Source organism: Mycteria americana, chromosome Z (assembly GCF_035582795.1).
Source record: "Mycteria americana isolate JAX WOST 10 ecotype Jacksonville Zoo and Gardens chromosome Z, USCA_MyAme_1.0, whole genome shotgun sequence".
NCBI lineage: Eukaryota > Metazoa > Chordata > Aves > Ciconiiformes > Ciconiidae > Mycteria > Mycteria americana.
In genome coordinates, this window is record NC_134396.1 from 15,385,769 (window position 1) to 15,399,357 (window position 13,589).

Below are 13,589 nucleotides of genomic sequence, written 5' to 3' on the forward strand. Positions count from 1 at the left end.
TGAAAACAAAACAAGAAAGTTGTATCATAGCCCACCTGTGGAGAATAAAAGCAGAAGGAAGGAAGACCTGCAAGAGGAGGTACTTGCTAAATACAGAGTGGGAGGGCAACAGATAATTTCACTCTTAGAAGCTCAAAAGAATAATTGCAGTGCTAAAAATTGGTTTTCCTCTGTTTTGTGAGCTTTAACATAATTTTGTATTGATTATGAGAATGAAATCCCCCTTCAAAAACTGGCTTTAATACATTTTTAAAGATGGAAGATTTATAGAACCTGATTTTGATCTTGTTGCATGTTTTCCTGCTATACATAAATTGGAGTTGGATGACTAACTAGCTATATTCATAACCTGAATTAAATTGGCTTTAATTCAGGTTATGGATCAGTGAGAAAATAGAGGTGGTTTGGAAAGGCTGCGCTGGGTGCAGTGCTTGTATGTTCTTTCAGTTACTTTGACCTGTCATTTTATGCACAATTTGACAAATTGCTGTTGCTCAGACTTCATGCTTGTGTTGACAAGGAGCCATTGTTGAACTAGATTTTAATATGTTAAAAAGCAATGACATTAGTAACTTTATCGATGCTAGCGTATTAAGACAAAATTCACTTCAGGATTCAAAAATAATTTTCTGTGTTGCCATGTGAAGCTGTATTCTGATATAAACCTGGTATTTCTATCACTGGAGAACAAAACTTGCAGTGAATAAAATATACCACTATTGGAGCTGCCTAAGCTTGTTTCAAAGAAATGTTTGGGGTTTTCCTGTTTAAGTGTTTTCCTTACAGTTTTCAATTAGTAATGAATTTTATTGTTTAAGTACAAGCCAGTTTGAGAAATGCTGACCCCAGTTATATGTGTATCCCAGTCTTTTTTACGGTTTTCCCCAAAATGGTATCAGTTATGTGGCATGTTATTTTGCCTCTTGTTCTTAACAGATACTGCTTTTAGGTACTTTAACAGTTTGTACTATTAATGAAGCGATACCTGGTAATTACAATCCGATCGGATCTGCAGGCCTCCAGGTGCCATATTTACAAAGTGCAAGACAAGACTTTCTCCAGAGTTCCTAGTGCAAATTGAAAGGAGCTATGACCTGGATTAAGATTTTTCTTCCTCATTTGGTACATGAGGTCTGAGAATCAGAAAGGGTAGCAATGCGCTCAGAACCACAGTGGCAGCTACGGTTTGAGCAAAATTTTTATGAATATTGATAAGGTACCTTTAGTACAAGACCACAGAGACACTCAGCCACTTACTGGGCACCAGCTTTCATTTGTCTGGCTACTACTCTATTGGTTTCTCTAAATTTCCATGCTATCTGATATCCCATACAGCTTCAGCAATTCCTTCAGTCTTTCCAAATATGTTAATTCTGGCATTTTGCAAAAAGGGGGATCTATTAACATTTGTCTTTTAAAACTTTTTAGATTGAGACTTGCTTCTCTTAGACCTATGGGGTTGTTTCACACAGCACATCTTGGAAGAAATAATTTTTAATCATTTCTTTACCTGAGTAAATATCAGCATAAATAGGCCATAGGTAGTGAAGCTTAGGTAGGAGATAATTTCCTGTTTGAAGTAATTTTTCATTTTTGGTCAATCTCTGTTTTTCCCCTCACCTGACTCTATTTGACCTGGATAATCTTTTTTGATTACTCTTACCGTTCTCTCCCCCATATCCGGAATACTTCCCTAATCACCCTGGGAACTGTTCAAAACTATGCAGTGTTTTCCCTTTAAGGAAACAATGTGCCATTTTATTTTACCTTCCTTTATATCAATGATTATGTTAAATACCATGAAAAAGTAAAATGGAAAATAAATGGTTAAATGTAAAGAACAATTAGTTCTCCTATTGGTTTAATGGTCCTAGAAAAAAGAACCAAATGCAGTTCAAATTCTGGGTTGTAACTGATACAGGCTTTTTCTAAAGTGGCCCATGGACCAGTTTTATTGATCCTGCTGATTTCTTGCTTTAGACTAGATATTATAAGAGGTATGTCCTACCAATTTCTTACTTTAGACTAGGTATTGGAGGAGGTATTGACTCTGCTAGAATTGAAGGTCATTCATTTTTGTATCTTTTTTTTTTTTTTAAAAACATTCCCCTTCCTCCCAACTCCTAGGTAGTTTTGGCCAGCTCAAGTTGAAAAATTGAAGGAGTATTTCTCTTGATATTGAACGTTTTACAGATTCCAAACATAAAAAGCCAGTTATATATGGTCAAAACAATTTTTTTTTAAAACTTCAGAAATGTAAATTTCTTTTGGCAGAATTTTGAAGAAAGCTTCTTCAAAAGCATGTCCTTGTCTATTCTGCTTCCTTTGCTCATGTGCTTCATGCATTTCAGCTTGGATTATTATAGACAAAGATTTTGGTTGATACTTCGCCCCTTATGTGAACTCGTGCTTCCTGTGTGAGATGACTGTGGCCAAAGTGACTTGATTCTTCTGCTCTTGTGTCTCTTCCTTGGCTGTGGCTACTGATTGGCTTTGTCATCTTCGTTTTGCTGAGCGGAAGGTCTTGTTACATAAATCGTGATTTTATAGTTACATGGCTGTTTGTAGGCTTAATCTCTAATTTACCATCTCATTTTGTTGTTTCCCCATTCCTCCTTTGATGATGTGACTGGACTTTGCAGGTATTTAGTCCCCGTGATGGATAAACTGAGGATGTTGTCTCTAGTACTTAGGCGAGGGGGTTATTTATAGCACACATATTTGCACAAGGGACACTGCAGGAAACAAAAGCTGTGGACCAAAGGTGTGGCTGTCAGAATATACTTAGTCCTCTGTGGATAAATTGGCTTTAAAAAAGTGGCCTAAAGTGAGACTTAACATTAAGTGCCTGGATCAAGTCTGAAATACAACAAGTGGGCAGCAGTTCAGTACCACATCATGCCGTTCTCATCTCTCAGACTTCTGGGCTTCCCTGGGGTTGCTGTCAGGGTGTGCCTTGCTGGAGGGCAGGAGGCACCGGGGCTCTGCCTCCAGACCTCCTCCAGACCTCCATCTTCTCCCTCTCTGCTGGGCTGCTGGAGGGGGGGGGGTGGGGGGGTGGTGGTGGCAGCAGTCTGGCTCCGCAGAGGGAGAACAGTAGAAGTGTTGCTATTGATTTAATAAAATATTTTGGATTCCGGCTGAAAGAGAAAGGATTTACAGATAATGCAATAGTGCTGTTACAAATAGGTATGCTTTATCCTAAAAGTTATACCTAACTTAGATAAAACTCTTTTGAGCTCTCCTATTTAAAAACAGTAGTTCAAAAAAACCCAAACCAGTAACAGTTACAAACTAAGATAGTTCTTGGTTTTCTAGAAACAAATCATTGAGATTTCCTTTCCAACAATACTTCTGAAGCACAGATAAAATGGCTTCCTGTCCCAGGGTTTCCTGTATCCATGGCAACCTGACTTTAACCACTTCTTTCTTAGTTTCCTGAGTGAACAGTTGCAAATCCTGGGGCAAAATGTGAGCACTCTAGTACGCGGCAATACTGCCTTTACAAAGGTTTCACAGATGAGTATAGTCGGTCAGCTTGTAACTTAGTCCCATGAACTGCAAAATGGCAAAATAACAGAAATAATGAACTTCAGATTTGGGGTAAGGAATTGTTTTTATTTATTTTTAATGTAACTCAGCTTTATAAAAGTAAAATTGAAATTATAAATGAGCTGTCAGTGAAAGGAAACTTGTTTCCAGTTGGCACTTCTACTTGAATGCTATTGAACCATTTCTTAGTCATCCTTAACTATAAAAAATAGTTAATAAGCAGTATTTTGAATTTAGTAGAAGCCGTTATTTTAGCAGCTTAGTTGCTTTTACGCTGCAACCAATTAAATATTTTCTGGCTAGATTGGCAGTACATTTGTTTCGTTGTTCATTTACATTGAAAATTTTTTCAGTGTAGTTCAAACTTATACTTAGTCAGTTTTATTTTTAAACTGCTTATTTGGCATCAAAGGAGAATATATAAAATACCAATCTTGAAAGCAATGGTTATATTTTAAAGACTGTATACATAGAATCTTTAAACTTTCGAATTAACAGTATTTATAAACTTCTTTTTATCTCTACTAGCGAAGTCAGAGATGAGTGAGAAGGCCAAAGACAGGGATATGTGTGGTCTGCAAAGTTCTCCACCCTGCCCGGGAGCATTCCTGTATATACTTAATTGTTTTCTTTTGTTGCTGCTCCAGAAGGAGGCTCTTGGCTGTCCAGCTGCTTGCCAGCTCTGCACAGGGAGACAAGTTAGCTGTCGTAATTTAGGGCTTTCGAGCATCCCACAGAACTTTCCAAAAACGACAGTTCTTGTGTACCTCAGTGGGAATAATATATCAAGTGTCACTCCAAATGAACTAAGAGGCCTTCAGAAGCTTGCTGCACTCTACATGGATAACTCCAGTATTTCGTATGTACACCCAAGAGCTTTTGTGGAACTCCCCAGACTGTGCTACTTGCATCTAAATAACAATAATATTAAACGCCTGGATCCAGGAATCTTTGAAGGTCTTTCCAATCTTCATTGTTTATACCTTCAGAATAATCAAATAGCTTTTGTTCCCAGAGGATTATTTAGTGATCTCCTTTCTGTTAGATATTTAACACTTCAAAGAAATCGTCTCAGTGTCCTTGGAAGTGGGACTTTCTTGGGAATGATAAGTCTCCAAACACTTAACCTAGCCAATAATAAGATTTCACGGATATCAGATTCAGCATTTCATCATCTGGAAAACCTTGCATATTTGTTCCTTGAAGGTAACAACTTAACACTTGTGCCATCGAATGCTATTGGAAGGCTCAAAAATCTTGAAAGACTTTCTTTGTCTCACAATCCCATTGGATCAATACCTCCTTTTGCATTTAAAGGACTTAACAAGCTTAGATATCTGTCTTTAAAAAATGTAAAGCTAAAATGTATTGCTGTAAATGGATTTTTTGGATTAAACAACCTTAGCCAGTTAATCTTAAGTTATAATGATTTAGAAAATATAAATTCCAGCACTTTTACTTTATTGAACAATTTAATGTATCTGCAGCTAGACAGAAATAAAATAACCAGTATTGGTGATGGTACCTTTGAAAAAATGGGACAATCACTTAAAATACTCAGTTTAGCATTTAATAATATTACTGAGTTACAACCTGAAGTGCTCAAGCCCTTAGTGTCTTTAACTCATCTACAGGTAAATTATAATCCTTGGAACTGCAGCTGCAAAATGCTTGGGTTACTTAATTGGCTAGCATCGTCTCCTATTTCTGTAAAAATTCATTGTCAGAATCCCCTGAGTATGCGTGGTAGACCTTTGCGTTACATTAAGTGGACTCAGTTTGCAAACTGCAGTAGCCCTACTGCCAGCCCAGAAACAGCCTGGAGTCTAGGATCCATAGGTGCCCATCACAGTGCTACCACTTTGCTGATGGCGTGGCACAAGGGAAACAGGCACAACACGTTTGAACAGTTTGTCAATGCAGGAACTAAATATGTTGCTTTCTGGGAAGGAACTACAGCTACATCTGCTAACCCATTGCCCTATGAAGAAAATGTTGCTGAACTTGCATCTCGGGCAACTACAGCATTAGCGACATTACCAGTGCAAATACCAGCACAGATTATACCTGTTAACAGAACTGTAGAAGAAAACGGTTTATTTCCAACAGATGCTGCTCCTGTATCATTAAAAACATCCCTACTTTGTACACAACAGGTTGAAAAGCTGAATCAGGCTTTTGACATTTTACTAGCCTTTTTCATTCTGGCTTGTGCTGTGATCCTGTTCTTAACCTGTAAAATTATTCAGTTTAGGCAGAGACTAAAGGTGCTGGAAAACTCAGGGGAAAAGAGAATAGAATATTACGGCTTTTATCAGCCTGGCAGATACAACATAACTGACCCAGTGCAGTCTCTAACTCGGAATTCAATGGGGCATTCGGAACTGGACCAAATTAGGTTGCTCAAGCGAACAGCATCTGAAAGTCAGGCACAGGTCATATTATTTGAACATTCATCATTGTAATTTATCTCATTTGATTTGATGTTAACTTTATTGTGATCTGAAATGCCTAGCAATCAAGAACTCAATTTTCTAAAAATACCTTCACTGATTAAAATCAACTGGTTGGCACATTTGTGGAAAACGGTATAATTTGGGTTCTGCATCATCATTTGCTTCCTGAATGTTTTGAAGTTTATTGATTTTTTATTAGATGTCATTTAAGTCTGACATGGAGAGGTATATTATCCTCTGTCCCTGTTGTAGGAATCTTTCACCTATAACTCAAGCATATGTGCAGTATAAAGTACACATATATTTATTTTGCTGTACTTAATGGTATAAGTTTCTATAGAAATTCCATAGCTAACTTGAAGCTTGAAGCAAGCAAAACATCAGTTTTTAGCAGGATCATGAAGCCAAGAAATCTGGGGGATGAGAAAAAAAAACAATGCTTCATTTATTTATTGTAATGCAGTTTCTACTCTGCCTCTATTAATCATGACAATGGGAAAAAAGCGAGCATATTTACATCTAGCATGTTCAAACTCTTAAGGAAAGGAAAAATTTAAAACGATACAAATTTTATTCATACCTATGACATATTTTAATATACAAGGTTGTGTATTCAGTCTGTATAATGAATATATTAAAGTTAATTTTTTGTTAGTGTGTATCCGTATCATTTTATGATAATACCTGAAACTGGAGTTAATAGGGAAACTAAATTTCTATTGGATTGAGCAAGTTTATTATGTCTAAGGTAATAGAGCTGGTTAATTATTGTCAATAAAAGATATTTTGTCATCTGTATAGTAATAGTTTGAGGGAATTTTTGGCTAGGTAAGAGGTATAAATTGAAGAAATATACTACACTTTAAATACATAGTTCTAGATTAATTGCTGAAGATATTTATGTATTTGTGTATATTTGGAAGTGTCAGGTCAAAAGTATGTTTTCTTAGTGAAGACCTATTTTAGGTTTCATATTCAAAAGGTGGATATTCTTTTACTATATGGTTTGTTTTAACTTTTTATTTCTATTTTGAATATTGATGTTCTGTTTCCATTATTGTCAGGTTATGTCTAGTGTGTTGTAGCTTTATTTTCAACCAGAATTTCTGTGACTTTTTTTTTCTTCTTGTTACTCCAGTAATTCAAACCTTATTCAGGAAAAAGTCATAAAAATATGTTCCAAATAGTCCAATCTTGTAAAATTTTCAGCTAGCTGAAGGGGACTTACTTTTGTAGATACTGTTTGTCTTCTACGGGCCTGTGCCCTAGAGACTTCAACCACTTGGTTTATAAGCAACACCATTTACATTTAGATCATTTTGCTCAAGGAAGAATGGAGAACAATGTTTTGATAGTCCGTCCTCCATGGGGTCGATTTAAGTTGTGTAGAAGTATCTTGCTGTTCCAGCATCCAGCTTGGACACCGGGGCATTCTCCAGGTGAACCAGAACTGCCCTCAAGGTTCTTGTTCTAACCTGCCTGCTTTCTGCTGGTGTAACTCATGTGCGTGGCCGTGTCGTGCTGCTCCCTGTCATCCTGTTTGTCCATCTCCAGTTCACTTCCAGGAACGACGCGTATTACCTGCTACCAGTACATATATAGACCTTGACTGCCCTGTGTGGGTGTGAATGTGCAAGTGTGCCTCTTGTTGCTTGTTATGTGTGTCTATTGAATGTAATGAAATACCAATTTACTATATCGTAATACTATATTTTACTATAATTCACTGTCTAGTAGATCAAATACTTTTGGTTTATGCAACACTTAATTCAGCTAGTTGGGCAAAAGCTTAAACTATTTTGGATTGCTTGAGTAGAAACTATTTTTATAATTTTCTACTTGTAGATCAGATGTTAAATGTAATGGGTAAATGTTTTTAAGGAGGAAAAACATGGACTCGAATTCTGCTTAATTTTCTTTTTTTAGGTGACTGATCCATTACGGCCTCTTCCTCTTTAACCCATTTTTGTTACTGCCTCTCCTACATAATTACTCGTGATAAGTATTAAATTTGTTTTCATTTAATAACAGCTGCACAATCGGTGATTGTACAATAGTAGGTTCTGCAGTTTCATGTGCTATTTTTCTAAATTTTCAATTTTACATGGATGTCTAGAAATAATGGACTTAAAATTCAGTGGAAGCTAGTTAAGTTTTCATTGCTAGAAATGCTGCTGTGCCTTTGTTAGAGAGAAGTTTTTGGAATAGGCAAAGGTTGAGACTGACTAAGCCTAGTTCTCGAAGAAATCTGACAAGGGTACAGCTCTGTTGTTTTAGGCTCTGTTTCCACAGCTGCTCTCTACAGAAGAGCACAAGAGGTTCCCTCTGAAGGTGCATCCTTTCCACTGACAAGCTGCTGTAGGAGTTGTTTGCCAGGTATGAGTCTTATCATCGCTAGTGACGGAGCATGAAGGGAGACCGATGCTGCCAGAGCTGTTTGTGCAAGCAAAGATTTGGGATAGTTGGAAGCCGTCCTTTGGAGTGCAGTCATCCTCTAATATCCAGCTTGCCAACAATTTGGACCAGACTAACAAGGAATTGAGAGCTTCATTATGCAGTTGTGGGGGAAATGCCTTTCTTTTGCAGTTAGTAGCTTTTGCTTTTAAATGTTCACACTAGGAAACAGATCCTTTCATGTACGCGTGTGGTTCACATGTCTAACTATTAAAATCATTAGAGAATACATTAGGAGACTTAGTTGAGTCTGCCCTCATGAAGCAAAATGGCACTTTATGATCAGCCATAGGACTCCCCTGGAAATGTCTTAGCTGCTACATTACTGTCTTAGGAGCTCCTTAGCACTGCGCGGCTCCTAATGTGGCAGAGGGGTGGTGGTGTGTGGAATAATCATTTACGCTGCTCACAGTATGTGCAAAGTAATCTCCATTTGTCCCACTCCACCTCTTTCCTTGGCTAGTGAGGTAGGAATAAACAATTAGTTACTCTTTCTCAAATCTACTGTACACTAGTAAAGATATGAAATTCAGCTTTTCCCTTTTTTGGTGTTTACTGCTTCATCGTGGTGAACATAGAAAAGCAGAAAAGATTTTCTCCTCTCCCTTTTAATCTCTAAAAAAGTATGTTTTCCCATGCAGAATTTTTCATTTCTGGTAAGCTGAGGAAGTTGCATAGCAGACATGGGACCATTTTATTTAAGTACCCCTAAAAATTTATCATGATATATGTTTTATTAAGCTGATGATAAAGCTTTATTTACAGTGGCTATCTGTAATTCAAATCCAAATTCTGAATTTTTGCATAAAACCTCAGGATAATAAAAATGTTTAATAGGTAGCTGTGTGTATTAGAAATGATCAACAGAATGAGAAAAAAACAAGTATTTTTTCAGAACAGATGTGGTCTATTTTTTCCTTTGCAAAGCTTTTATTTTATCTGACAAATTATGCACACTTTGAAATAAAAGGTTTGAGAGTATTCATGTACAAGCTGCCCAAAATGTTTGCTACATTTTGTTTTCATTATAGGCAAGGTTAATTTTATTTACAGACAGCATAAAAGATCCTTTCTGTAACAAAAAATAATGTTAATATGTGTTAATTGCATCTTTGAAAATGGGTTCTGGCGTGTTTTAGATCCTAACAATTTTATAGAAGTTGTTATCCTCTAATTCTGGGCCTGTGTTTTGATAATTTTTTGCTGCATGCCAAATGAGGTTTTGTCCCAATAACTTTGGGAAACTGGGTATTTATAAAACCAGTTATAACTTGATGCTGTTGTTTGTTCCATTGCTGATCTGGATTATGTGCAATTCAAGGGGGGAACTGCTTAAATAGTGCCTTCTTCCTGAGTTAAGATTTTGGTATGGACAGTATTAACCGTTCGTTTTGAAAGTTCATCTAAACACGGTGTCCCTGTCTTTTCTGAATCTACTCATATGACTTTCTAATGTATTTTTTGAAACAAGCAGGCTAATTTTAGTCTCTTTAAAAAGGTATTAATGTTGATTTGCATGGCTTTCTCTCTCTTCTGTGAAAATAAGGCCTGATGCATTTTATATTGCCATTGAACTTTAACTGAGGTTTCTTTTTTTCAAAGCACAATGAGCCTATGCTGTCTTTATTTTTCACCAGCATGTGTCTTGTATTCTAAAAATAGTTGCATTGTTTAATGATTCCATACTTGGTAAACATTTCAGTGAGTCTTTGGTAGGAAGAAACTTCATGTCCCATACAGGGAGAAGGAAGAGGGGGGAGAAAAGAGAAGGTATTATCTTTACTGAAAGCTGCAGGCAACATTTTTTACCCCATTTTGAAAGGTATTCTACATTCTTTAGCTTTGCTTTCCTCAAAAAAAGAAAAATTACCATGAATTTTCTATCTTTCACTGAAGATAGAAGTAAAATATCATTCCTCATTTATGCTATAAGTAAAAATATCCTCTCCAAGTAAAGAAATCAATTATTTCTCTATGTGCTTTGGAGCTAAATATGAAGAACAGTATTTTGGGTCTTCAACCACTATCCTCAGTTTCTTCTGGAAATATCACAGATCCTTGGAAACACCATTTACTGAAATGGACTGCCCTGTGTGCTCCTCCTGTCAATCTGCAAGCTTGGAAAAACCCCATAAAGTTAATAAGCACTATGCCTACAGTATTTATCTACATGTTGGTTAATTAAAGTAACCTCCCTGAATGGGTTGACCATAATTAGCCCTGCAGCTGATGAAAACGCTATGCCTTCTTTGGGTCAAACACCTTTGTCTTGCCTCCCAATATAAAATTTCTGTGGCAGTTAGGGATTCTTCATGCAGCTTGGAAGGAAGAAATATAACTACCAGGTAATGGATAGCAACCTGTATTATTAATTAAATAGTGCATACAGACAGGGCATGGTTTACTTCTCCAGGGCACGCAGTGTTCGCATTCGTTCTCGGTTGAATGCCCCTAGTCCGCTATTGACATGAATCTGAGGACAGCTGTTTCCTTCCTCATGTTGGAAAATATTAACCACATTAATGGCATTTTCCTAGAGATGTGTTTCAAAAAAAGCGTGAGGCAAAAGAGCTTTAATGGGAGGTGTGCTCGGCAGGAGCCTCTGACTTGAGTGAAGAAACCCGCTCTGTCTCTGTCTCCGAGGGCTCGTTCTGCAGGCTGCTGAGCAGGCAGCGCTGACGTTCTCGGCGGTGCTCTCTGGTCAGTAGGCTCTTCGCCTGCTGTCTGCAGCATCCCACAGAGATTCACTCTCACAACATGTAGTACTTTGCTCGTCTGAATGAGGTCGGGAAGCTTTTTGGCAAGGGAGGCAGTCTCTTTTAAAATATATGCTTGACAATGATAATAAGAATAAGCCAGACTGAATGAAAATTGTGTCAGTTTTCGTTTTGTGGAATTTAGGAGTTTCAAGTTTCATTATACAGAATACAGTTCAGATCCTGGCATTTGACAGTAGCTGAATAAAAAAGGGAACAAAAATAATCCTTTGGAAACAAAATGATCATGAGTTGAATCATAATCTTACCAAAACAAACTTAAAAGAAATATTTTATATGCTTAGCATTCTAACTTGATACGCATTTTTTCCAAAGCATCCATTGCTAGATAAAGTCTGTCATATACATAAAATTTTGTTGTATGTCTGACAAGAATTTTTTCAAACACAATAACTAATGTACAAGGAGCTACAGTTTATCCAGTTTTTCAGTTTTCATCCCAAATAAGAAAAGGAAAAGAAGATTAAGAAATAGATTTGTCTACATTGAGACAGAAAGTATCAAACTACAATACATCAACTTGGTATTCAGTACCTTTAAACAAATAGGGAGCATGTCTGCTTCTGCCTTCTAGACAGCAGCAGCAGCATCTTTTGGGGAAAATTAAGCCTGAAGTTCCAAATGGGGAGTAATAACACGCTTCAGTCAATGGCAGTCCCAGAAAGAGAGTTGTAGTTTACCATCACCAGTTAGGCCATTTCTCTTTCTTTGCTGCTTGTAGCTGGAGCTTTTGCAGTCTTCCCAAGATTAACAGCTTTTCACTTGCAGTATGTCTTCACCCTTTTGTAGCTTACAGAGTAGGAGTCCATGCACCGAAGTCCCACAGCAGCGCATCTCTAGCATTAGACCCACACCAGCAGGAAATTCAGCAGAAACAGCAGTCACAGCTGCTTTCCATTAACTAGGTGGCACCTACTTTATCCATCAAGGGGAGATCATGTTTCTATGCCCTTACCCTACAGACACATCAGTTCGTAAGGTGGGGCAGGTGTCTCAATGTAAGTGTTTAGTGTCAGTTTGGGTGCTGTGGGGGTATCCAGTCTGGCCTTCAGCTCATGCTGGGGAAAGGTGCTTATCTCTCTCAAGCCCTGAGTGATACCTAGCAGCCTTTTGCAGTTGTCTTAAATAGCCTAATGTTTCAAGGCAGGAAGTGCCTGTGTTTAAGCGGAGAAATCCTACCCCACCTTTCTCTAGTCAGAGAAGTGGTGTTCGTGCAGAACTGGGTGCAGATATTTTTCACCCTCTGTGGGTGAACTGTGGGTTATTCGGCTGCCTAGGAGGGTGAAGAAATACCTGTAAGGCTGGACAGAGAAAACAATAGGGGAGTGTACCATCTTTGCAAGCTGCCCTTTGCTCAAGGGTTTGTGTAGATTTTGCATTGAATAGTGATGGGAGAAAACGTGTAAATGTGTTAGGAATAGAAGCCAGTACTCTGACCTCCCTGCTAGCAGGAGCATGCCCTCCCCACTTGGTTCTTGAGTCCTGTGCTAATGTATTTTATGTTTTATTCCACTTGCAATTATTTCTAGGTTTTCAACAGTGTCACAAGATTTTATTCTATTTAAGAATAATGTTTCTTGCATATTTTTTAAGCCTTTGTGTAATTAAAAAAAATATTGAATTAGCTGCTTGATAGCATACTCAGCTAAGCAGTAAGCAATGAAAATACTGCTTAGTAAATGTGCTTTACAGTTATTGAGCAAATTTCCTGTTTAGTTCCTTTAGCTAAGTCACTTTCCTGTTCTTTTTCCAATGTTATCCAAGATAAATTTTGTTCTTTTCCAGTGTTATCCAAGATAAATTTTGTGGTATCATCAACATTTCAGTGGAAGGGCTGCATGATGTTATGACTGAAGATCCTGAAACAGGAACATACAAAGAGTAAGTGGAAAATCTAATTAATTTTTGTGGGTTTAATGGTGGTAGTACTGCTTTATATGTAGTGTTTTGATTGGAAAAGTCTGTAGGCAGTTAAGACGTGCTCGTGAGAATTCTTGTTTTCACAAGAGGGAATGTTTTAGTAAGATAGGAAATTTTTGTTGTTAAGAAAAAATAATTGTAATGGGTGGAGGGAGGGCTTAAAATGACAGTCAATGTAATTTTATATTGTTCATTAAGTTATCTACTAAATGATGTCTTAAAATGTTCATATGCATATGCTCATTTGCTTTTTTCTCACTTGACTACTATATCTAAAATTACAATCCAACAAGCTTGTATGTTGGTAGGGTGGTAGCTCAGAGTTTCTTTGAGTTTCTTGGAGTTTAACTAAGATCTTCTCTTACATGCCTCAGCCTCATTGAGTGGACCTAGTGTACAATACTTCACGGCTTCGAGAACTTGAAAACCT

The 13,589-nt window shown here is 37.3% G+C and overlaps 2 protein-coding genes across 5 annotated transcripts in view; both read left to right on the plus strand.

Moving 5' to 3' along the window:
* IPO11 (importin 11) overlaps positions 1 to 13,589 on the plus strand; it is a 268,429-nt gene that overhangs the window by 240,818 nt on the left and 14,022 nt on the right. For all 4 annotated transcript variants that reach the window (XM_075527093.1, XM_075527095.1, XM_075527094.1 and 1 more), the window contains one exon: positions 13,025 to 13,120. In XM_075527093.1, coding sequence (XP_075383208.1) covers positions 13,025 to 13,120 — 96 coding nt within the window. The remainder of the gene's footprint in view (positions 1 to 13,024; positions 13,121 to 13,589) is intronic.
* On the plus strand, positions 3,791 to 6,562 carry LRRC70 (leucine rich repeat containing 70). The gene has a single exon (XM_075526687.1). The coding sequence runs from the start codon at positions 4,092 to 4,094 to the stop codon at positions 6,015 to 6,017; it is 1,926 nt and encodes a 641-aa protein (XP_075382802.1). The 5' UTR covers positions 3,791 to 4,091; the 3' UTR covers positions 6,018 to 6,562.